Here is a 25,303-nt window from a genome sequence, read left to right on the forward strand (position 1 = left end):
TTTTATTTTTTGATATGTTTTAGAGGACATAAAATGCCAACTTTTCAGAAATTTCCAGGTTGTGCAAAAAATCATTGACCGAGTTATGAATTTTTTAATCAATACTGATTTTTTCAAAAAATCGAAATTTTGGTCGTAAAAATTTTTCAACTTCATTTTTCGATGTAAAATTAAATTTGCAATCAAAAAGTACTTTAGTGAAATTTTGATAAAGTGCACCGTTTTCAAGTTATAGCCATATTTAAGTGACTTTTTTGAAAATAGTCGCAGTTTTTCATTTTTTAAAATTAGTGCACATGTTTGCCCAGTTTTGAAAAAAATATTTTTGAAAAGCTGAGAAAATTCTCTATATTTTGCTTATTCGGACTTTGTTGATACGACCTTTAGTTGCTGAGATATTGCAATGCAAAGGTTTAAAAACAGGAAAATTGATGATTTCTAAGTCTCACCCAAACAACCCACCATTTTCTATCGTCAATATCTTAGCAACTAATGGTCCGATTTTCAATGTTAATATATGAAACATTTGTGAAATTTTCCGATCTTTTCGAAAAAAAATATTTTCAAAATTTTCAAATCAAGACTAACATTTCAAAAAGGCCAAACATTCAATATTACGCCCTTTTAAAATGTTAGTCTTGATTTGAAAATTTTGAAAGTATTTTTTTCGAAAAGATCGGAAAATTTCACAATTGTTTCATATATTAACATTGAAAATCGGACCATTAGTTGCTGAGATATTGACGATAGAAAATGGTGGGTTGTTTGGGTGAAACTTAGAAAACATCAATTTTCCTGTTTTGCCTTCCTCACTGAGGTAAGGCTATAATCCTGCTCTAAAAATGAACTTCGTTTAAAAACGTCGTAGACTCACCTTCATGTATACATATCGACTCAGAATCGAAAACTGAACAAATGTCTGTGTGTATGTGTGTGTGTATGTGTGTGTGTATGTATGTATGTGACCAACAAACTAGCTCATGTTTCTCGGCACTGGCTGAACCGATTTGACCCGAACTTGTTGCATTCGACTTGGTTTAGGGTCCCATAGGTCGAGTTTTATACAGATTGAAGTTTCGATAAGTAGTTCAAAAGTTATGTATAAAAATGTGTTTTCACATATATTTGGATCTCACTTAACTGTATGTAAACTATGTCCGGATCCACCATCCGACCTATTGTTGGTTAGGTTATCAAAAGACCTTTCCAACGAGTCCAAAACATTGAAGATCTGGCAACCCTGTCTCGAGATATGGCCACTTAAGTGATATTGATATACTTTTTTGAAGCCGGATCTCACTTAAATGTATGTAAACTTTGTCCGGATCCATAATCCGACCCATCGTTGGTTAGGTTATCAAAAAACCTTTCCAACGAGTCCAAAACATTGAAGATCTGGCAACCCTGTCTCGAGATATGGCCACTTAAGTGATTTTGATGTACTTTTTTGAAGCCGGATCTCACTTAAATGTATGTAAACTATGTCCGGATCCACCATCCGACCTATTGTTGGTTAGGTTATCAAAAGACCTTTCCAACAAGTCCAAAACATTGAAGATCTGGCAACCCTGTCTTGAGATATGGCCCCTTAAGTGATATTGATGTACTTTTTTGAAGCCGAATCTCACTTAAATGTATGTAAACTATGTCCGGATCCACCATCCGACCTATTGTTAGTTAGGTTATCAAAAGACTTTTCCAACAAGTCCAAAATATTGAAGATCTGGCAACCCTGTCTCGAGATATGGCCACTTAAGTGACATTTATGTACTTTTCTGAAGCCGGATCTCACTTAAATGTATGTAAACTTTGTCCGGATCCATCATCCGACCCATCGTTGGTTAGGTTATCAAAAACCTTTCCAACGAGTCCAAAACATTGAAGATCTGGCAACCCTGTTTCGAGATATGGCCACTTAAGTGATATCGATGTACTTTTTGGAAGCCGGATCTAAAAAATAAATGAAACTTGTGTACAGCCATTGTTGTGAGGAAGGCTCCAACCACATAGGTGGATTAAGTTAGTTTTTAAACCTTTGCATTGCAATATCTCAGCAACTAAAGGTCGTATCAACAAAGTCCGAATAAGCAAAATATAGAGAATTTTCTCAGCTTTTCAAAAATATTTTTTTCAAAACTGGGCAAACATGTGCACTAATTTTAAAAAATAAAAAACTGCGACTATTTTCAAAAAAGTCACTTAAATATGGCTATAACTTGAAAACGGTGCACTTTATCAAAATTTCACTAAAGTACTTTTTGATTGCAAATTTGATTTTACATCGAAAAATGAAGTTGAAAAATTTTACGACCAAAATTTCGATTTTTTGAAAAAATCAGTATTGATTAAAAAATTCATAACTCGGTCAATGATTTTTTGCACAACCTGGAAATTTCTGAAAAGTTGGCATTTTATGTCCTCTAAAACATATCAAAAAATAAAAAAAATTAAAAATAGTGTTTTTTGTAAATCAAGTTTTAGTGATAAAAGTTAAATAAAAAATCACCAAATTTTTTTACCGTGTATTATTTTTTCCAGTGTAGTCCGTATCCATACCTACAACTTTGCCGAAGACACCAAATCGATCAAAAATTCCTTCAAAAGATACAGATTTTTGAATTTTCATACATCATTTTTGTATGGACAGCTGCCAAATTTGTATGGAAAATTATATGGACAAACTAATGATGCAAAATGGCTTCTTTGGGCATACCGAAGGCACCAAAAAAGTTTCAGTCGGATTAAAAAATACAAAAATTAAAATTGAAGAAAAAAGACCGATTTCGTAGAGAATTGCTCTCTTATGAAAGCTTTTTATTTTCTAGAGGTTTTCCCTTCTTTAAAAATAAACATTCTTCTGTATAGTTCAGAGTTCTTTTTTTCGTTAAAATTTAGTAGAATTAACAAAAGAAGGGAAAATACCCTTCCCGGGCAGACGGTAATAACAAAATTAATAATATTTCAATAACAAATCCTGTTAAAATAACAAAAAGTGTTATTATTTTATCCTGAAGTTCAACTTCAAGAAGAAAAAATAATAACAACTTCTGATAAAATAACAAAATGTGGTATTGAAGTGATATTATATTGAAAATTTATAATAACACGCTAATAAGAGGAAATGTTATACATTTCAAAAACTCTCCTAATAACAAAATTTGTTATTCGTTCGATATACTGACTTAGAAATAGAATTACCATTAATCGCACAAATGGAAAAGTTTCTAAGTGTCCATAACACAATCTGTTATTATTTTTTCTTTTGTTAAATATGTTTAGATCTTTGGGATAATTTTGACCAATTTCGTCAGGGTCATTATTTTGGCCATGAAATGGGGTCCTTAAGCTAAAATTATTCTAAAAAGTTGAAATTTTGACAGTTGATTTTTTTAAATTATTTGATATACCCCTTAAGGGACTTTGCTAAAATTGGCTAGAACTATGGGATAATTTTGACCAATTTCGTCGGGATCATTATTTTGACCATGAAATGGGGTCCTTAAGCAAAAATTATTCTGAAAAGTTGAAATTTTGAAAGTTGATTTTTTTAATTATTTGATATACCCCCTAAAGGACTTTGTTTAAAATGGTTAGAACTATGGGATAATTTTGACAAATTTCGTCAGGGTCATTATTTTGGCAATGAAATGGAGTCCTTAAGCTAGAATTATTCTGAAAAGTTGAAATTTTGACAGTTGATTTTTTTAATTATTTGATATACCCCCTAAGGGACTTTGCTAAAATTGGCTAGAACTATGGGATAATTTTGACCAATTTCGTCGGGATCATTATTTTGGCCATGAAATGGGGTCCTTAAGCAAAAATTATTCTGAAAAGTTGAAATTTTGAAAGCTGATTTTTTTAATTATTTGATATACCCCCCAAGGGACTTTGCTAAAATTGGCTAGAACTATGGGATAACTTTGACCAATTTCGTCAGGGTCATTATTTTGGCCATGAAATGGGGTCCTTAAGCTAAAATTATTCTAAAAAGTTAAAATTTTTACAGTTGATTTTTTTAAATTATTTGATATACCCCCTAAGGGACTTTGCTAAAATTGGCTAGAACTATGGGATAATTTTGACCAATTTCGTCGGGATCACTATTTTGGCCATGAAATGGGGTCCTTAAGCAAAAATTATTCTGAAAAGTTGAAATTTTGAAAGTTGATTTTTTTGATTATTTGATATACCCCCTAAAGGACTTTGTTTAAAATGTTTAGAACTATGGGATAACTTTGACCAATTTCGTCAGGGTCATTATTTTGGACATGAAATGGGGTCATTAAGCCAAAATTATTCTGAAAAGTTGAAATTTTGAAAGTTGATTTTTTTAATTATTTGATATACCCTCCAAGGGACTTTGCTAAAATTGGCTAGAACTATGGGATAATTTTGACCAATTTCGTCAGGGTCATTATTTTGGCCATGAAATGGGGTCCTTAAGCTAAAATTATTCTAAAAAGTTGAAATTTTGAAAGTTGATTTTTTTAATTATTTGATATACCCCCTTAGGGATTGTACTAAAATTGGCTAGAACTATGAAATAATTTATCGGGGTCATTTATTTCACCATGAAATGGGGTTTCAAGCTAAAATTAATCCGATTAAATTAACTTTTGAGAGTTATTTTTTTTTTAAATTTTGTTATATTCCCTAACGGAATTGATTTATTTATTGAGAATTTTTGATGTGTGAATAACAAAAACTGTTATTATTTTCACAGAGTCAAGAAGTCGGAGCTGACGTTGAAGTTCGAGCTGGAGTGAGACCTCGGAGACTGCATCGGATTCAGCAAATTTTCAGCAACTTTTACTTGGAGTCGGAATATGTGAAGTCGAGTATTTTTAGAGAGCTGAAGTCGTTGTTGACGTCATATCCCGCATCCAGAGTCGGAGTTGTCTTCAAAATATGGATTCAAAGTCGCTTGGAGGTACCCGACTCTGCAGCTCTGACTAGTACAAAGGAGTTATGGCAACTGCAGGTTTATTTGCAAATTACAAATAAACCAAAACAATAACTTTTTTTGTTATGGAGACATACCAGTTCAATAACATTTTTTGTTGTTATGCTGCTCCACCTCTCCGCACAAAATAACAAATCTTGTTATTCCTTCATGATTCCTTCTGTGTTATTGGTTTGTTATTGCAATAACAACATAATAACAGTTTAAGTTATTCTTCGAACAAATCTTTGTTATTGATTTTTGTTATTTTAACAACTAATCCGATCATCCCAATAACATATTTCGATCTTCTCACAATATCAAAAACTGACCTTCCCAAGTTATTTCCGTCTGCTCGGGTTCTTTGAAAATAATCATTCTGCATTATGGTAAAATTTTGTAGAATTTAGTCACAAAAGTCAACTGATTAACAAAAGAAGGGAAAATTCTTACATAACATCACATTGAAAGAATGTTAAAAACATCTAGTGTTTGTCTAATATCTGTCGATCTACATTGTTACATCTCGTGGAGGTTAATAAAGTATTGGTTCAATAGTCAACGCTTGCTTCTATACACCCAGAACTGGGTATCGGCATACGAGAGGATAAAGAGCACGATTAGGTAGTAAAATGGTACTGTGTGCGGACGGAGAGGATAAATCCCGAAATTACCGAGAGTACTTTACTCATAATTCATCTTCAAAAAAAGTTCATCTATCAAAAAAAAATGAACCGGTACCGAGACTCGAACCCAAAACCTTCGGCATATTGAACCGTGCCTTTGCCGTATGGGCCACCATGGTTCGGTAACTAAATGGCGGTCATTTGTCCATATAAGCCACTCAATAGGATAAACTGTTCCAATGAACGAATGAACACGCGAGATACTCTCCCCGGGCAGACGGTAATAACAAAATTAATAATATTTCAATAACAAATCCTGTTAAAATAACAAAAAGTGTTATTATTTTATCCTGAAGTTCAACTTCAAGAAGAAAAAATAATAACAACTTCTGATAAAATAACAAAATGTGGTATTGAAGTGATATTATATTGAAAATGTTTAATAACACGCTAATAAGAGGAAATGTTATACATTTCAAAAACTCTCCTAATAACAAAATTTGTTATTCGTTCGATATACTGACTTAGAAATAGAATTACCATTAATCGCACAAATGGAAAAGTTTCTAAGTGTCCATAACACAATCTGTTATTATTTTTTCTTTTGTTAAATATGTTTTGATCTTTGGGATAATTTTGACCAATTTCGTCAGGGTCATTATTTTGGCCATGAAATGGGGTTCTTAAGCTAAAATTATTCTAAAAAGTTGAAATTTTGACAGTTGATTTTTTTAATTATTTGATATACCCCCTAAAGGACATTGTTTAAAATGTTTAGAACTATGGGATAACTTTGACCAATTTCGACAGGGTCATTATTTTGGACATGAAATGGCGTCATTAAGCCAAAATTATTCTGAAAAGTTGAAATTTTGAAAGTTGATATTTTTAATTATTTGATATACCCCCTAAAGGACTTTGTTTAAAATGGTTAGAACTATGGGATAATTTTGACAAATTTCGTCAGGGTCATTATTTTGGCAATGGAATGGAGTCCTTAAGCTAGAATTATTCTGAAAAGTTGAAATTTTGACAGTTGATTTTTTTAATTATTTGATATACCCCCTAAGGGACTTTGCTAAAATTGGCTAGAACTATGGGATAATTTTGACCAATTTCGTCGGGATCATTATTTTGGCCATGAAATGGGGTCCTTAAGCAAAAATTATTCTGAAAAGTTGAAATTTTGAAAGTTGATTTTTTTAATTATTTGATATTACCCCTAAAGGACTTTGTTTAAAATGTTTAGAACTATGGGATAACTTTGACCAATTTCGTCAGGGTCATTATTTTGGACATGAAATGGGGTCATTAAGCCAAAATTATTCTGAAAAGTTGAAATTTTGAAAGTTGATTTTTTTAATTATTTGATATACCCTCCAAGGGACTTTGCTAAAATTGGCTAGAACTATGGGATAATTTTGACAAATTTCGTCAGGGTCATTATTTTGGCAATGGAATGGAGTCCTTAAGCTAGAATTATTCTGAAAAGTTGAAATTTTGACAGTTGATTTTTTTAATTATTTGATATACCCCCTTAGGGACTTTGCTAAAATTGGCTAGAACTATGAGATCATTTTGACCAATTTCGTCGGGATCATTATTTTGGCCATGAAATGGGGTCCTTAAGCTAAAATTATTCTGAAAAGTTGAAATTTTGAAAGTTGATTTTTTTAATTATTTGATATTACCCCTAAAGGACTTTGTTTAAAATGGTTAAAACTATGGGATAATTTTGACCAATTTCGTCAGGGTCATTATTTTGGCCATGAAATGGGGTCCTTAAGCTAAAATTATTCTAAAAAGTTGAAATTTTGAAAGTTGATTTTTTTAATTATTTGATATACCCCCTTGGGGATTTTACTAAAATTGGCTAGAACTATGAAATAATTTATCGGGGTCATTTATTTCACCATGAAATGGGGTTTCAAGCTAAAATTAATCCGATTAAATTAACTTTTGAGAGTTATTTTTTTTTTAATTTTGTTATATTCCCTAACGGAATTGATTTATCTATTGAGAATTTTTGATGTGTGAATAACAAAAACTGTTATTATTTTCACAGAGCCAGGAAGTCGGAGCTGACGTTGAAGTTCGAGCTGCAGTGAGACCTCGGAGACTGCATCGGATTCAGCAAATTTTCAGCAACTTTTACTTGGAGTCGGAATATGTGAAGTCGAGTATTTTTAGAGAGCTGAAGTCGTTGTTGACGTCATATCCTGCATCCAGAGTCGGAGTTGTCTTCAAAATATGGATTCAAAGTCGCTTGGAGGTACCCGACTCTGCAGCTCTGACTAGTACAAAGGAGTTATGGCAACTGCAGGTTTATTTGCAAATTACAAATAAACCAAAACAATAACTTTTTTTGTTATGGAGACATACCAGTTCAATAACATTTTTTGTTATTATGCTGCTCCACCTCTCCGCACAAAATAACAAATCTTGTTATTCCTTCATGATTCCTTCTGTGTTATTGGTTTGTTATTGCAATAACAACATAATAACAGTTTAAGTTATTCTTCGAACAAATCTTTGTTATTGATTTTTGTTATTTTAACAACTAATCCGATCATCCCAATAACATATTTCGATCTTCTCACAATATCAAAAACTGACCTTCCCAAGTTATTTCCGTCTGCTCGGGTCACTACTTTCCTCACGTTTCTTTTCGTGAGGACTATCACCTCGTTCTTTAACTTTGGGTGTAGTTACAAAACAAGGAAGCCGTCTAAACACAAGAGCTCACCAATTTGGATATAGGTATGCCATAACTTTATGAATTCCACATAAATTTTGTAAACTTGGGTAAAATGCGGAACAAGATTGAGAAGCATTACCAGGATTTCATGGTTCGCACAAACAAAAACTCCATTTCAAATTCTTTGAACATCCCTCGTGTTCAACCATTTTCATCTGCTTACACCTGGGCAAGCCTCGGAAAGAAGAACTACTTATTTTTCTCACTCCATCATCCAGCGGACAAAGAACGGGGGGCTTCTTGGATGATCCACTCTGGCAGTCCTCGGTAGCGCTTTCACGTTGACGAAGAGCTTTGGGTCAAGTCAAGCCGTACAAACACACGCCGGAGTGCGTGCTGAGACGGCTGGCAAGGATCTATAGACTTGCCACCTGGATTTTCCTTTTTGCCGGATGCCGTTGTAGGCGGACATGACACCGACATCCTGATAGGAGGGAAAGGGGGTTGAAAAACGACCCAAGGACCATTCATGGCGTTTACTATCGGCTTCTGGGAATCTATCCCGAGGACAGACAATCCGGGCCAAAGTGGGAGGTTTCAAGCGGGTTTCCCGCATTTTTTCCACCTCCATGGAAAGGGAAAGCGAGACGAATTATATGGACGTTAAGTTGATTCCGATTTGGGAATCCTTCGACAAATGGGTAGTCGATTTGTCTTGGAAGATTGACAAAATCCTCTTCAAGGAAACGAACAATTTCGTCGCGATAAAGTAAGCTTGTCGCACGTCGCTTTTGGACGTTTAAAAAGAATCAACGAGCAAAACCTTAAAACCACTGCTTCCCAAACTATTTTAATTTCCTCAAATAACTCTTACCTACACAAAATTACAAAAAAAATCAGCTCAGGCTCAACTCGAGGGGAAGCATTAACTCCCAGAAACACATGCACTTTGATTTTTTCTAAAATATTTAGACAAGGCCGAATGGTTTTTCTCCAAAGTGTATCTGTATATGGAGAATTAGTGCGGTTTGAATCAAATCATATTTTCTTTTCATTCAAAATCCGTGCATGCTCAAGGATGCTGGCAATTCAAAGTTCTGCTGTTTACCGAACTTCAATAGAAATTTCTCCTAATCTATTTAGTCCATGCAATTTTCATTGGACATCTTTGCTTCTCGCAGTAATTTCCAACGTCCTAATTTAGAATAAAAATAGAAACATATTTTTTATCATCGTCATTTTCCACTCGCCCTTAAATCTCGGAACTCGTAAAAATGGCACTCTTCAAAAATTTACAACCTTTACCAAGCATCAGCAAACCACCTTTACTTGTTAGAAAGAATAGCCCCGAAACCCTGACCGGGATGGAAAGCAGCCCATAAATCAAAATCTCGTTTTTTTTTTTCGTCGGTGAAGGATGCCACTTGAAATCCTTTGGAAAATCATTATTTATATACGCTTTTCCGGGTGGGGCGGGGTTTCAGCTTCCGTCCCATTTCGGAAAATGCCACGAAAAAAAAACGGGGACAACAAAAGTGCCAATTCATTCCCATTACATTTGGCGGTCGGGAGAGAGAAAAAATCTCCCCACCGGATAACGACTGGCCACTTGAGCACAATTTGCCGCCTCACTGATTTACGACGTGACAAGGTTGGGAGGATCTTTGCTAAACGGAAATTTTGCTAAATTTTGTGGGTTTTGAAGAATGCTAAAAAAATATAGAATTAGCAATCCATTTTTTAATTAATTTTTTTCCTAAATTTCATCAGATTTTGGAATTTTTCGAAGAAAACAGTTTTTCCTTCTAATAATAATACAACTCTTAACACATTTTCTGGGAAAGCACCCACCAACGCTCGTGCCGTCCGGGAGTTTTCGGGAAATGTAGCAGCAGCGCGTGCCTAAGCTGAAAAGATTGATGCTTATCTCCTAATGATAATGACATTGAATTATGTACAACTGTTGCGGGCACCTGTTGCAAGGTGGGCAATTTATTCCGGGAAGTGGGCCCACCATAAAACGCGATGGGAAAATTTCGAGCATGGACGGATTTTAGGATTTTGTGAGCATTTAATACATAATTGGTTTGCTTTATTAGGAAAAGATGATTGCTGTGAAATTTACGACTAATGTTCGGTTTTGTAATTATTTTTTCCTAAAATTTTGTTAACCCTCTACTGCTTAATTTTTTTCATTTTATATTTTTATTTTTTTAAGCAAATTTTGTTCTACGAAAAACTTTCCTCTCTTGTCTTATGTTTTTCTTGTTTCATTTTTAGTATTAATATTTGCATTTATCCCGTTTAGTTTATGTTTGTTTCTGATAGTATGTAGCTAATACTACCACCTCATATCGTTATCTTCCGTCTTTAAAGATTTTTGGCAGCCACTTTTTAATTTTTGAATTTTTCGCATTTTTTCTCTAAAACGAAACCATCTTCATTTAAATTGTTTAAAAGGTTTATAGGCACAGTATGCTGCCTAGTGTGGCTTGAAGTTGTATGGGAAAATTTCAAAATGGACTGACCAGGAAAGTATGATCCTATCTTGCTTCTGGGAAAAGATACTGAGTTTTTAAAAGAGGCATTTCAAAATAAGTGCTGAAAATTATATTTCTTGCCAACACTGCCAGTACTTCGGTAGATATTTTGAAATCTTATTTTTAAACGTAATAAGGAAGCAACCTAGCAAAATCGTGTCTTAGAAAAAGTTGTTGTATATGAATGTGGCTTTTATTTAAAATTATTGACATGCAGGGTGACACACCTACAGGGTGTCAACCAAGCCCTAACTTTTACTGGTGACCTTTTAAAGCGTTGGTGTCTTAGGAAAAGTTGTTAAGCTACTTATTCCAAGAAATTTTGACATGGTTGGAAGACAGGGTGGCACATCTACAGGGTGTCAACCCATTTCTAGCTTCTGTTTAAGACCTTTTGATCACTGTAAAAGGGTACAAATCGCAAACTAGGCCTGCCACGCAAAAGGAGGCTGAACAAAAATTCGTAAAAAGTCAGTTTTTCACATAAAATTTCCTGGGGAATCGATTGCGCATGATTAAAAACAGTTTCCGATCTTGCAAATTCAATTCTAATCTAATCTAATCTAACCCTAGCGCAGCCAGTCTTTCGAGGGCATCCTGGAAAATGCCTTAGGTTGATTAACGCCTAGCATCCTCTTGTCATTATTAACAATTGCAGTGCCCCAATGCAATAAATTGCTTTGAAACATCGCAAACGTTAAAGCGGCCAGGCCAACTGCGTTAAGTTAACCGCAAAGATTATTCGTTGAATTGCATTGAGTTTGAGCACGAGTGTTCAAACAACAATACATTTCTGAATCTACAGGGGAGGAAGAAATCTTGCGATCTTGCAATTTCAAGTTTACATAAAAAATGATGGTCAAAAATTTTAAGTACAACATTTCTTCTACTAAAATCACTATTAAAAAAAATCATAACTCGTCGAAAATTCCAAACTTCTTCAACTCAATGGTTCTCGGTCTTTACTCAACCAATCAAGATGATTCTTCTTTCCAGTGATTTGTTAGGATGTCTAGATAATTCTAGAACTTTGCAGAACTTAATTTCGTCAAATCTGTAGTTTTTGCGATCAAAAACATCGTTCATACTTGTTTTTTCACGTGTTAAAAAATCGCCAAAAAATCCGCGGAGCAGTCGTTTTAAAAAAGGTGGAACGATGTTTTCGGTCGCAGACATTACAGATTGTTCAAATCAAGTTCTGCAAAATTTTAGGATCATCTAGACATTCTTACAAATCAATGGAAACAAAAAGTGTTAAAAAATGAGCAACTTGGCCGAAGACTTGGTGTCAAAAAAAAAATTCTTGAAAAGTTACAGATTTTTTTTTTAATATTTACGTACCATTTTTGTATGAACAGCTGCCAAAATTGTATGGGTGAACCAATAACACAAAATGGCTTCTTTGGTGATAGGGAAGGCCTCCACAAAGTTTGAGCCAAATAAAAAAAATAATAAAGATGGTCGAAATTTTTTTACCGTGTTTTCAATCAAGTGCAATCGATTCCCCAGGAAATTTTATGTGAAAAACTGACTTTTTACGAATTTTTGATCAGCCTCTTTTTGCGTGGCAGGCCTAACTTGCGATTTGTAGGTCTTAAACAGAAGCTAGAAATGGGTTGACACCCTGTAGATGTGCCACCCTGCATGTCAATAATTTTAAATAAAAGCCACATTCATATACAACAACTTTTCCTACACTTGGCTCTGACAGCTCCGAGAGAGTAGACGTGTGTGACGTGCGCGCTAAAGGCATCGTGCCTCGAGTTGTTTGACGGATGGAGGTGGAAGAGACCTCCGAGACGGATGATTTTCAACTCATCCCCGGAAATCGGAAGCGGAAGAAGACCCCTGAGATCACCGGAGCTGTCGTCGGGGAAGGAAAAGTGGAGCAGAATGTGCTCAATAACAACAAGTTCATCCCGCTAGCGGAAAACGAAAACAACAACAATGCCAGCCCAGCAGGAGGAGACGCCCCGGTGGTTCCACCACCCGGTCAGTCGGCAGGTAAACAAAAGCAACCACCTTTGGTGGTGAAGAGCACCACGGATTTTTACAAGCTCGTGGCAATAGTGGAAAGTTGTAAATTTGGATTCAACCCGATTTACAAACTAACCCGATTTGGAACCAAGGTGACCTGCTTCTCTGTCAAAGATTTTGATAAGTTGCAAGAGCTCCTCAAGAAGAAGAAAGTGGAATTCTACACCCTCGAACGGCGGAGCGAACGAAATCATCGGGTAGTTCTTCGTGGTTTACCTGATGAACTGAAACCGGACGAGGTCAAGTACCTGTTGAAGAGGGATCTCAAGCTGGACGCGCTGGAGGTGCATGTCATCAAGCGGAAGGAAAAGTCTACCGTGGGCGAAACTCCGTACATTGTGGTCTTCCCCAAGGGATACACCAATCTGAAGAAGCTCTCTGCAATGAAAGTTGTGGCAAGCACTATCATCCGGTGGGAGGCCTACCGGAATAAGCGGCCGAATGTGGCCCAGTGCAAGAACTGCTTGCAGCTGGGTCGTGGAACCAGAAACTGTCACCTCAAGGGGAGGTGCAACAACTGTGGGGGTCCCCACAAGACGGACGAGTGCGAAGTCCAGGAAGCCCAGCCAAAGCGTTGCGCCAACTGCTCTGGAGCCCACGAAGCCACGGACCGCAGCTGCCCCAAGCGTGCGGATTTCATCCAGCGGCGACAGCAGACGTCGAAACCAAAACCGCCGGCAAGGAAGGCGGAGAAACAGAGTCCAGCAGTTCCGGCGTTCACGCCGGCGGAGTTCCCTCCGCTGCCGGGCGCAGTTCCGGACGGAAAAACGAAGGATCGCCCTCGACCTGCAGGAAGCAGCCAAGGAAGCAGTGGCTCCCGAGACGGTGGAGCCTCGAAAGAAGAAGCCGGGGAGGTGGTCAACAGTTCGGCTGAGCTGTGGGGGATTTTCTCCGAGTACATCGGCAGGTTCAAGACCTGCAAGACCCGCTTGGACCAAGTAACCCTCGTCAGTTACATGATCTCCAAGAAGAGGGTGACGATTCTCGAAATTTTCAATTTCCCGGGAATCGAGAGTTAAATTTGGGCATTTCCCGGGAATTCCCGGGACCCGGGAGTTTTTTTTTTCTATGTCAATAGTGGCAAAAATTTAAAAAGGAAATATAAAAATATTGTTACTTTTCAATCAATTAAGTTACATTTAATTTATACTTATTCTATGAAACCTTAACTTCAGTATTCTATTTATCTGAGGAACTATATTTACCTTTTTTATTCTTTCTGAATTTTTTTTCTGAGTCTGCAAATACAAGATCGCTTCTTGTGCTTTTTGGGACTCAAAATTGTAGTTTAAAATGTTAACGAATCTTTATTCGCACTCAGTGATTTTTCAAAAGTTTCACAAGCTTATTGCATGAACTTCTTATTAGATTTTTGTGAAGTAAAAAATAGCTAATATATAATTTCCCAGTATCGAGATATTGCCATTATGATAAACAACGACTCAAAACAACAATTTTAACTTGTTTTTTTTTAATTTTAAGGTCAGGTCATTGAAGAACTATTTACAGTTATCAGGAAAATCCGAATGTTCACAATTACAAAGATTGACAGAGTGTTTTTTTCCAAAATATAATTGAATATTGAAGTTGACGCGAAACACAAAATGGCTTGTTGACATCAAAAAAGAAAAAAAAACCTTGATACAGAGAAATTATCCTAGGGAGGATTAAAAATAGATTATGAGGATTGCTATGCTCGATAGAGGATATGGAAATTGGACCTATTTTGATTTAGTTAGAAATAATAAATAAAAATAATTTAAAAAAAAAAACTTTAGATTTTATTTTTGGGGTGTAAGTGCTAAGTATGCATCAAGATAAATTTTGGGGTCCAATTGTTTTTGGCTTCTCTCAATTATAGTCATTGGAATTTTTTGTTAAGTTAAATTTTAAACTTTCTGAATAAGAAGATCAGAGAAGCATTGGTTTATTCGAACTTGGACAGCAAACATTGAACTTCCAATGTTCTAAACAATTTTTTTCAAATATTATTCTGATTAGTTTATATAATTTTGCTTCGATATTTATAAGTATAACATTTCCCGGGAGTCTCGACCGAATTTCCCGGGAATCGAGAGGTTCAAAAATGGTCGATTTCCCTGGAAATTTTTCCCGGGAATTCCCGCTCGTCACCCTCTATCTCCAAGTATGGAATTTAAGGAGTTGTTTTTGTTTTTTTTTTTTGTTATTATATATTGTTTTACTGATCCTCGGTCCCAACCTGGTCACAGCACCTAAAAGGACCTAATAAAAATAAGTTAAGAAAAAAAACTTTTGCTAGGTTGCTTCCTTATTACGTTTAAAAATAAGATTTCGAAATATCTACCGTAGTACTGGCAGTGTTGGCAAGAAATATGATTTTCAGCACTTATTTTGAAATGCCTCTTTTAAAAACTCAGTTTCTTTTTCCAGAAGCAAGATAGGATCATACATTCTTCGGGAAAGTTTTAGAAGACATTCAGGGCTATACTTCAAACTTCAACGGTATTAGTTTTTAAATTGAGTGAAAAATGAAAATTATAAAAATCAAAATGTAAAAAAGAGGGGTTTCCCATACAAATTTCCATACAAATTTAAATCGCTTTGCGGAAAGCCGGATCAAATCCAATCGCTCCCAAATTTTGGAGGGTTGTTTAGGGGCCCAAATGGGACCGGAAAATGCCTGCTCTATAAAATCGATCACGTCGAGCCACCCTCATGCTGCCGCTCTAATCGAGTCCGTCCCATATCTGTAAAAACATCAAGCAAAGAAAATGCAAGTCAAGTTAGTCCCGCTCATAAAGTTACGTGTTAGAATTTCACGAAAAAGTTAATTTTCTACGGTTTTCTGGAACAAGGTACTTAAGTTTATTAGTTTTTCTGATAGTTTACATGATTTCGAATCAAACTGCATCACTAACTCAATATTGACAAAATTACATATGGGACGGACTTGATTTGAGCGACAGTATGGTTGATTCAACAATTTCTGAATACTTTTTTTTACATATAATATAGAATATATTAGTGAAAAACACAGTCAAAGTTGACCCCAGAAAAAATGTCATTTTTTAAACCTTGATCAGTAATAAATTTTAACCGTCTAAGCTAGAATTTACTTAAAATTTGTTTTAAAAAAGACATTCACAGTTCAGGGTTAAGCTCCACCTTATTTGAGCACTAATCTCTCAAATAATGAATCAAAACGATCGAATCCCATCATTGAACACCTCCAGAAGCGGAAAATTGCCACTTCAGGCGAGTATTTTTTTTTTTTTTTTTGTATATCTGTATGTTAGCAGAAGGTGTGATGTAGCACCGCCGTGTTGTGTGTTGTTCGTTATTCGTATTTTGTCAAGACGCATCCAAACGAGGAAAATCGGAAAACCCACGGTTCAACGACTTGCACAAGAGGTGTTTGTGCGCGTGAGTGTGTGACTTGGTGAAAATGCTGTTTAGCACGCTCTATTTACGCCTTTTCAATTTATTTTTCGTTGTTGTTGTTGTTGCTGTCGATTGATAAATGATGGCACGTGGGCGGATATGGGAGGGAGCGCATATTTTCGACTCGATCGTAACCTTTGCGGGGGTTCAAAATTAAATTTGTTTGCGTTAAGCAGCTGGAAATAACTGGCTGGTGATTTTGCAGCATTTTTGTTAACGCCTAAAGGTAGGCGTATTGTGCGCCTTAAATGATGCTCTGTTACAACACTTTTGCTTCATGCGCTCGCAATTTTCACTTCGGACAGCAGTTTTTCCCCTTGATTTACTCGTGTAGGGTAGCCTGGAAGTTCCTATCAGTGAAGTACTTCTGACAGCACCTGGGATCAACTCCCAGACAAGGGTTCTCCCAAGGGATCAGACGAACATCATCGGGAGGAGAAAATCCCGCGACCTGAGGGGCGCAAGGTGCGATGAAAACGACGGTTTAACTGTCAAATTTAATCGCATGATTTATGCTCGAGCTGGTTCTTCTGGGAAACCCTTCGGTGGAAAAGGACTAAAGGTAATCTGGGAAATGCAGAAGAAAAGCACGGCCTTGAAAGGGGGGAACGTTGGGGTTTCCAGACTGGGTGGAATCAATCACGTGTATTATATTTGGTGTGGAAGTAGAAACACATGTCGAACAACGTGTCGTAGTGTCTCGCTCTCAAATCACTGGGGCAGATTGACTACCTTTTTTATTGTGTGGGTACTTCTTCTTTGTTTACTTTTTTTACTAAAAGTTGAATTCACAAAAAACGTTTTCTTTTATTTACGACTTTTTAATTTGTTTAGGCGACCAAAAGAGGTTTCTTTTGCGCTATAGTTAAAGATGTTGAAAAACTGGTTTTAATGTTAATATTTTCTGAAAAATTATGATTTATTTTAGATGAAAGTAATATTTTCAATTGAAAATAAATTATTTTTTCCTTGTTTTGTTAATGTGCACTTATTTAAGTTATAGATGTTTTCAGACTTAAATGTTGAAAATGTTTGAAAATATTTTTAATTTCATGAAGCAAAATCACCTCGGCAAAAAATTACCTGTTATATTTTGATGTTTGTGAAAAGTATTTTTTTTTTTGCAATTCCGTCGTGAAACTACTTACTTTTCCTGTCATTCTTAAACGACGAAATAGCCTACTTTTCTGTACCAAAAATAACAGAATCGAATAACAACACTTTTCAAAATAAATGCTGAAAAGTTCTACTTTTCAGCACTCAAATGGATGCTGAAAAGTTGAACTTTTCAGCACTTGTTTCGAAAAGTAACACTTTTCAACATTTTTTTGATTCAAACGATTTATTGACAAAATACATCAAAAATTTGACATAAAATTTCACTCAGTGTGTGTTTTTTGGAATTGCAAAAAAAATTGTATGGAACTCGTTGCAAAACTTGATTTTTTCAGCACTCTTCGTATTTTAAATGTACGACTCGTGCTGAAAAAATCCTCTTTTTGTAACTTGTTTTTAGTTTTTAGTTTTTAGTTTTTAGTTTTTAGTTTTTAGTTTTTAGTTTTTAGTTTTTAGTTTTTAGTTTTTAGTTTTTAGTTTTTAGTTTTTAGTTTTTAGTTTTTAGTTTTTAGTTTTTAGTTTTTAGTTTTTAGTTTTTAGTTTTTAGTTTTTAGTTTTTAGTTTTTAGTTTTTGTTTTTAGTTTTTAGTTTTTAGTTTTTAGTTTTAGTTTTTAGTTTTTAGTTTTTAGTTTTTAGTTTTTAGTTTTTAGTTTTTAGTTTTTAGTTTTTAGTTTTTAGTTTTTAGTTTTAGTTTTTAGTTTTTAGTTTTTAGTTTTTAGTTTTTAGTTTTTAGTTTTTAGTTTTTAGTTTTTAGTTTTTAGTTTTTAGTTTTTAGTTTTTAGTTTTTAGTTTTTAGTTTTTAGTTTTTAGTTTTTAGTTTTTAGTTTTTAGTTTTTAGTTTTTAGTTTTTAGTTTTTAGTTTTTAGTTTTTAGTTTTTAGTTTTTAGTTTTAGTTTTTAGTTTTTAGTTTTAGTTTTAGTTTTTAGTTTTTAGTTTTAGTTTTAGTTTTTAGTTTTTAGTTTTTAGTTTTTAGTTTTTAGTTTTTAGTTTTTAGTTTTTAGTTTTTAGTTTTTAGTTTTTAGTTTTAGTTTTTAGTTTTTAGTTTTAGTTTTTAGTTTTAGTTTTAGTTTTTAGTTTTTAGTTTTTAGTTTTTAGTTTTTAGTTTTTAGTTTTTGGTTTTTAGTTTTTAGTTTTTAGTTTTTAGTTTTTAGTTTTTAGTTTTTAGTTTTTAGTTTTTAGTTTTTAGTTTTTAGTTTTTAGTTTTTAGTTTGTAGTTTTTAGTTTTTAGTTTTTAGTTTCTAGTTTTTAGTTTTTAGTTTTTAGTTTCTAGTTTTTAAATCGAGTCTGTAAAAAAACGCTGTCGCTGTCAATAAAAACCCTGTCATTTTCAAATTTTAACTTTCCTCTCTAACCTCTACTGTTCATACTTTTGCCTTTCTTCCATTCGATGTTTACAACAGCTCGAAAAGTGTAACCAACCTCCGTCGTGAATAAATAATCACTTCCAGCAATTTTACATACAACACCAGCTCAAAATCAACTACGAAACAACAGCCAATCTGAAGCGTGACAACCATCGCTCTTTTTTTGCAGTCCCATCGCCTAGTGAAAATCGATTTACAGCACGAATTATCCCGCTAAACGCCTCCAAAAAGCTCAGATGTCCCTTTTTCCAACCCCCGCGCAAAATGGCAACAACTAATTTTTCCCTAAATATTTAAACAGACACAGTTCGCCGACCATGTTCTACATCTTTTCCTTGACCCTCCGCGACTTCTGACTCCTGTTGGGGGGTTGCTCTACCAGGCGGAAAATTCATTACAACCACCCTCACAATCACCACAGCAGTGGGGCGGAGGGAAGGGAATCTTTATGGCCTTTTGGGTTTGTTTTTCTCCCCCAACGACGGTTCTATTACGCGCAACAGCAGACCGGAAGCTGCGATCTTAAATTATGGTTTGTAATACGGGGAAATAATTACCGCCTAAATGTGGGCAACAGGCAACGTAACGCAATTTGCGTCATTTTCTTTGATTATTTATGACTGTTGCGCCTGTAGTTATACGATTTAAGAGAGCTTGTTTTCCGTTTTGTTGCAGATGTTTAGAGTAGATGATGTAACACACCGAAGATGATCACATCGTGCAACTGGTTCGTTGTGCTCACCACCATCGCAGTTCTTCATTGCTACCTCTTAACCGTGGTGAATAGTTCACGGGGTTCCACACCTCACAGTGATAACGAAAGTAAGTGTAACTCTATCAAACAAAATCCTTAAATCATCATCTTTCCATTCTACCCAGTTCTGAAGCTGACACAATGTCCAGCAGGCTCCGAGGCTCGTCTGCGATGTGGCATTAAAGACTACCACACAGATCACATGAACGCCTCTGATGTGCAGTGGTTCTTCAAGGTATACCTTCAGGCGCAATCACCAAACAACGCCATCTGTTGCACAAATGTTTTTTTCTTTGCTATTTTCGCAGCCTTGTGGCGAAGGGATCAACCGCACCTCGTGCCACAACCGTGACCAGCTGGATCACATCCCGTGGCATCCGGTGGACTGCGAGGGCAAGCGGTGTCGCGTCACGCTTTCGATCCGGAACGCCTCCGAAGCCGATTCGGGGCTGTATCGGTGCAGCATTCACCCCTACCGGACGGACAACCAAACTCAGCTGGACATTCAGTTGATTCGGATATTCCAGCTGGATGTGATCAGTAAGATTCTTCACCATACTAACACCGAGTTCCAAGTCTCATCCCGTCTACTTTCAGAATCCATCCTGGACGAATCCGTTGCCGCCCCAGAGTTGCTGGACAATCTGCCAGCTAACACGACCGCCCTGCTGGAATCCCACGTGGTGCTGCAATGTCGCGTTCACAGCAAGGTTCATCCCACGATCAAGTGGTTCCGCCGGCTGAACGTCGACAACCCCCTCGAAGATCACAACTTCAACGAGAACAAGTCGATCCGATACCTGGAGAACTCATACGAGCTGGTCCCATCGTCCGGCGAGCGACTCCTCTCCACCGACATCTACCTCAGCAAGCTGATCCTGTACAACGTGTCCGGACGAGACGTCGGTATCTACGTGTGCGTCGGCATCAACTACGGTGGGGTCAATACAGCGGATGCGTACGTTAGCGTGGTCCACGCCAACGGATCGCCGGTGAGCACCGGAACGACCAGCGTGGTAGATCTGCTGGTGCTGTTTTTGATTCCCCTGGGGCTCGCCCTGATCCCGCTGGCCGTATGGGTATGCTTTCTGGTGACAAGACGACGTAATGCTCGTGACAAAGAGGTTGTGAGTTTGCCTGCGTATCCTAGGTCAACCGAGAGCATGGCTCTAGAGCGTAGGACACCCGTGAGAAGCATCTCTAACAGTACCAAAGGAAGGCACGCCCGGAACCTTAGCTACGAAGGTTCACACGTGTACGAGAAAATCAATATGATTTAGAATCCGCATCAATCGGATGCAAAGCTGTACCAAAGTGATATTTTAATAAAATAAATTAAATTTTATTGGAGTGTTGATTTCTCTTTGATCATCTTTGCCACTTATCAGCTGCACTTTAGAGCAATCCTCTAGGACTTCGGTAAATGATGAGTATTCATATTTCCTTTAAAATATCTATCTTTATTCGATTTTGTTATTATTAAATGTTTCTAACTACAAATTTTTATTCTTACCTTCTTATCCAAATTATACATAAATACCTCCGAAAGTAGTTGCTGCTTGCCTCGTTGATTTTGTATTATTGCGTGTTCAAAGGAAAGCGTTGTAAGATGATCTTCAATAACAGTGGAAAGTGCGGGAGTTTCCTAAGGTGGGCTCGCCTTCGAGGAGACCGTTATTTTGTATAATGTCATAATCCGTGCCACGCTCAAATGTCGAAGCCGTCATATTCACTTTAGCCGGCATCGTAGTGAAAGTCACCCTCATCGTTAAAGTTGCCTGTCGTATCTTTGGAATCGAAGTTTACGCAACTGGCATTTTCGGACACCTTGTACACATGGTCACATATCTAATGCTTTTCGGAGGTGTTAAGCGCCTCGATGATCAGAGTGGTGCGGAAATTGCTTTCTTCTGTGTAATTATTAAAACGGTCTCCTTCGGAATCTCTTCAAAACGTCCATCTTGATGTTCAAATTCGTCCAGATACCTCTATGCCTCGCAGATCTCGTCTTCTTTCTCCACGGACAGCATTTTAGCGACTGCGAGTCTAAATCTTACGTCTATGTAGTTACTGAGTGAATCAAACAATAGCATTAGCATCTATTGTGCATCAGAGTTTACTGAAATTATTCTCCGAGAGCAAAAATTGATAACATTCTTAAATATTATTTCACAATGATTCATTGCCACTGCCATTCCCGTTTTTCTAGTAGAATCTTGTTCAAAGAAAACAATAAATATTTGCACTTGCACCAAATAATCCCCCTGCTCAAGATTCCTACTCGAAACTATAGATGTCCGAAAGCTTGATTATTGAAACATCACGGGATTCGACGACCTTTGGATTGTTAGTCAAACTGCCTACCAGAGACTCCTTCGAGACAGGACCCAGGGAGACGACTGGGATCGAACTCAGGCCAACTGGGTGAGAGGCAACCACCATGGCCCACCATAGGTTAGTCCATGCAACCACGCTCACCGCTACACCATCCGTCCCGAAAATAAAAAATAATAATAATAATAAATCTTGTGTACCTTCGTTAAACAGTATTCATTAATAGAAACAACTTCGTCGAAGACATTAAATCGATTAGAAAATTCCTTCAAAAATACATATTTTCTAATATTTACCTATCCTTTAGTATATCGTCAGCTGTGTGCTATCTTGTGACATAGACCATTTTGGTCGAAAATGAGTTAGTGATGACGTTTTGCTATAAGGCTGGTATGCAGATCGGAAGGAAAGGGGTCAAGAAACAGCTTCACGAACAGCAGAACAAAGGAGAGGGAGAGATTTCTTGGGGCTTTTCTTCACCCTCTCTGGCTTGCTTTCGCTGCTGCTGCCCATTTGATTTTTTTCTTGACCGATTCCTTCCGAAGTGCATACACCGCTATACTTAACAAACACTACAAGATGCTTTAACCCGATTTTGGAAACTCGCTTCCGTTTCCCGGATATTGCAATACACACTTGTGACATAGACCAATTTATTATCAAAATGATCGTGCACACTTGTGACACGTCATACATGTTGCTGGAAAATGTGCTATTTTTTTTCTTGTTTTTCACAAATTTATGTACCGTAAACTGGGGTGACTTTGATAGCCCGGGGTGACTTCGATAGGTTTTTCAAATGCCCGTCAAATTAATTTTTAAACATTTTTGAGAGTTTTGAGTATGTGAGTATTAAGGGATAGCTTATTATGGAACATATATGCAAAAATGTAATTGTTAAATTGGATCTATCAAAATTAATGGCCAAATCAAATTTCTATCAATGTCACCCCGGGCTATCAAAGTCACCCCAGTTGACGGTACACACATACTTTGTAACGGTAATGCAACCTTTTGTTTATAAAAATATACTGATTAAGTCGATTAAACCATTGATTTGGGCTTACTTTAGTTTGTATGGGAATTCTGTGCACACTTGTGACACGTAGTACAAATTTACTTTCGAAACACACTTGTGACACGTGCTTTTCAGATTTTTGTTTTCATTATTTACTGTATCTTTTAACTATCCATGGAACAACAACAGTAGGGGGTCCAGCTGTAAAACTGAATTATAAAGTCCAAACATAGCTGCAAATCAGTTGTAAAAGCGCTTTTGGTGCACATGTCAAAACATTTTAGCTTTAACAAGCAACTGTCAATACGCTGTTAGTGCTGAATAGTGACTTGATTTAGTGCTGATTAGAGCGTTCAAATCTCCCGTCCCGAGAAAAAAATTCCCGGGAATTCCCGGGATTTCCCGGATAAAAATATTTCCCGTTTCCCGGGAAATTTGTAAATTTCCCGGGAATTCCCGAAATACAAACGGAAGTACACATTTTCCTACCTTTTTGGCACTTATAATTAGAGAACCTTATTTGATTTTATTCATTTCAATTTAATGTTCATATCGAACTATGTCTGTTAATTTCATGTCATGTTTTAATTCAGATAATATTTATTCCTGAAGCATTCACAACTAGGAATATTGTTTGGTTATATGTTGGGCAACAAAAATTACGCTATTATGGAATGATTATTGCCTATTTTCTTATCGACAATTTATTTCAACGACTTTTTTTGTTATATCATTTGAAAATAAAAAATTCACCATTTTTGTTTACCTTGACAAAATTGGATGAAAATTGAATTGATATAATTAAATTTTTCAAAAAGGGTTGTTCGAGAAGCATTTGTTTAATATTATTAAAGATATAAGGGTAATTCTCTACCAACTCACACGAAATCGGGAAAAGTTGCCCCGACCCCTCTTCGATTTGCGTGAAACCGAGGTCCGTTTTTTGATATCTCGTGACGGAGGGGCGGTACGACCCCTTCCATTTTTGAACATGCGAAAAAAGAGGTGTTTTTCAATAATTTGCAGCCTGAAACGGTGATGAGATAGAAATTTGGTGTCAAAGGGACTTTTATGTAAAATTAGACGCCCGATTTGATGGCGTACTCAGAATTCCGAATAAACGTATTTTTCATCGAAAAAAACACTAAAAAAGTTTTAAAAATTCTCCCATTTTCCGTTACTCGACTGTAAAATTTTTTGGAACATGCACAGAAAAAAATGTAAATTTACCCAACACTGAAACCATGTTTTCAATGTAAATATGCTCAATGTAATTTTGGAATTCAATTTAAAACCCTGTATCTCATTTAAAGACCCTTAATGTAAAATGAGAATCATCGTAATCCCTTTATCTCATGTAAATCAACATTTTGTTTCTGGAGAATCATGAAATTTGAAATATGAAAAGCATGTAAATATACTTCTGATGTAAAATTCACTAATTGAAAACCAAATAGCATTTAATTTTCAATGATTTTGTGTTGCAAATGACAGTTCAAGAGGAGTAGAAAAACAAATCAGTAAGATGTTTGGTGCGCAAGAAGATGGATGCGTTTTCAAAACAAATGCTGGATTGAAGTTGAATAACAATCCCTGCAACTCAGGTTTGTAGCAATGTTTCAAAATGTAAACAAACAAAAACTTGTATTAAACTTTTCTTTAGGCTAATTGACATCGTAAATAAGGAATGAATTTCGTTTAATCAGGAGCAGGATGAGCCAAAGAGAAATTGTCAACAAAGGGTGTATTCAGCTTATTTCGGTGGATGCTTACTTATGAGTGAGCAAGATACATTCTTTGTTTACATCACATTGGCACATTTAAATTGTGCGTCTGGAGGAAGACGGAAAAAGTCAAGTTGATTTGATGGTCCAGGCTGATGGAACACCGTTTGTAGACTGTCTTAACCTGCAACTTACCACGTAATAGAAACACATCTGACCTCCAGCCTGTAATTCAAATCCGAAGTATCATTTTGGCAAAGGGAATTCTCGCGTCGATCGGTTCCTCCAAATCGGTGGACATTTCAATGAGGCATTAATTTTGTAGACTATTTCTCCAGCACGGCGATGTCATAGAAAGACCAACGGCTTGACGGGTACGGTGATTAAAATTACCCCCGATCCTGTTTGGCCAGCTGGAACAGGTGAAAAGAGCAGGGCGCGTTCTACTCGAGTGTTTGCTGGCCGGATATGGGTTTACTCCAACGGTTCTTCTTCACCGATGCTAACGTGGGAAAATTTCATCGACCAGCAGTAGATTCTTTGGCACATTTGCAGAACTCGGTAAGGATGCGTCGATTTTATTAAAGCTCCTCTTTTTTCAGAAAACAAGCGAGAGAAAATATTGTTCAGCTTCTAACGCAATTTAATCAAATAAACACAACACTTTTTGACAGACAGGCACGGGACCAAGTCGAGGTGCTTCACCAACTGTCAACAGAGTCGG

The 25,303-nt window shown here is 36.3% G+C and overlaps 1 protein-coding gene across 1 annotated transcript in view; it reads left to right on the top strand.

Annotated features, from left to right (window-relative positions):
* Positions 1-20,848, top strand: part of LOC6033726 (fibroblast growth factor receptor-like 1) — a 36,742-nt gene extending 15,894 nt beyond the window's left edge. Inside the window, exons 2-5 of the mRNA XM_038248827.1 lie at positions 19,425-19,571; positions 19,629-19,738; positions 19,812-20,043; positions 20,101-20,848. Coding sequence (XP_038104755.1) covers positions 19,457-19,571; positions 19,629-19,738; positions 19,812-20,043; positions 20,101-20,783 — 1,140 coding nt within the window. The 5' untranslated portion in view covers positions 19,425-19,456 and the 3' untranslated portion in view covers positions 20,784-20,848. The remainder of the gene's footprint in view (positions 1-19,424; positions 19,572-19,628; positions 19,739-19,811; positions 20,044-20,100) is intronic.
* The last annotated feature ends 4,455 nt before the right edge of the window (positions 20,849-25,303 follow it).

This window comes from Culex quinquefasciatus, chromosome 1 (assembly GCF_015732765.1).
Source record: "Culex quinquefasciatus strain JHB chromosome 1, VPISU_Cqui_1.0_pri_paternal, whole genome shotgun sequence".
NCBI classification, from domain to species: domain Eukaryota; kingdom Metazoa; phylum Arthropoda; class Insecta; order Diptera; family Culicidae; genus Culex; species Culex quinquefasciatus.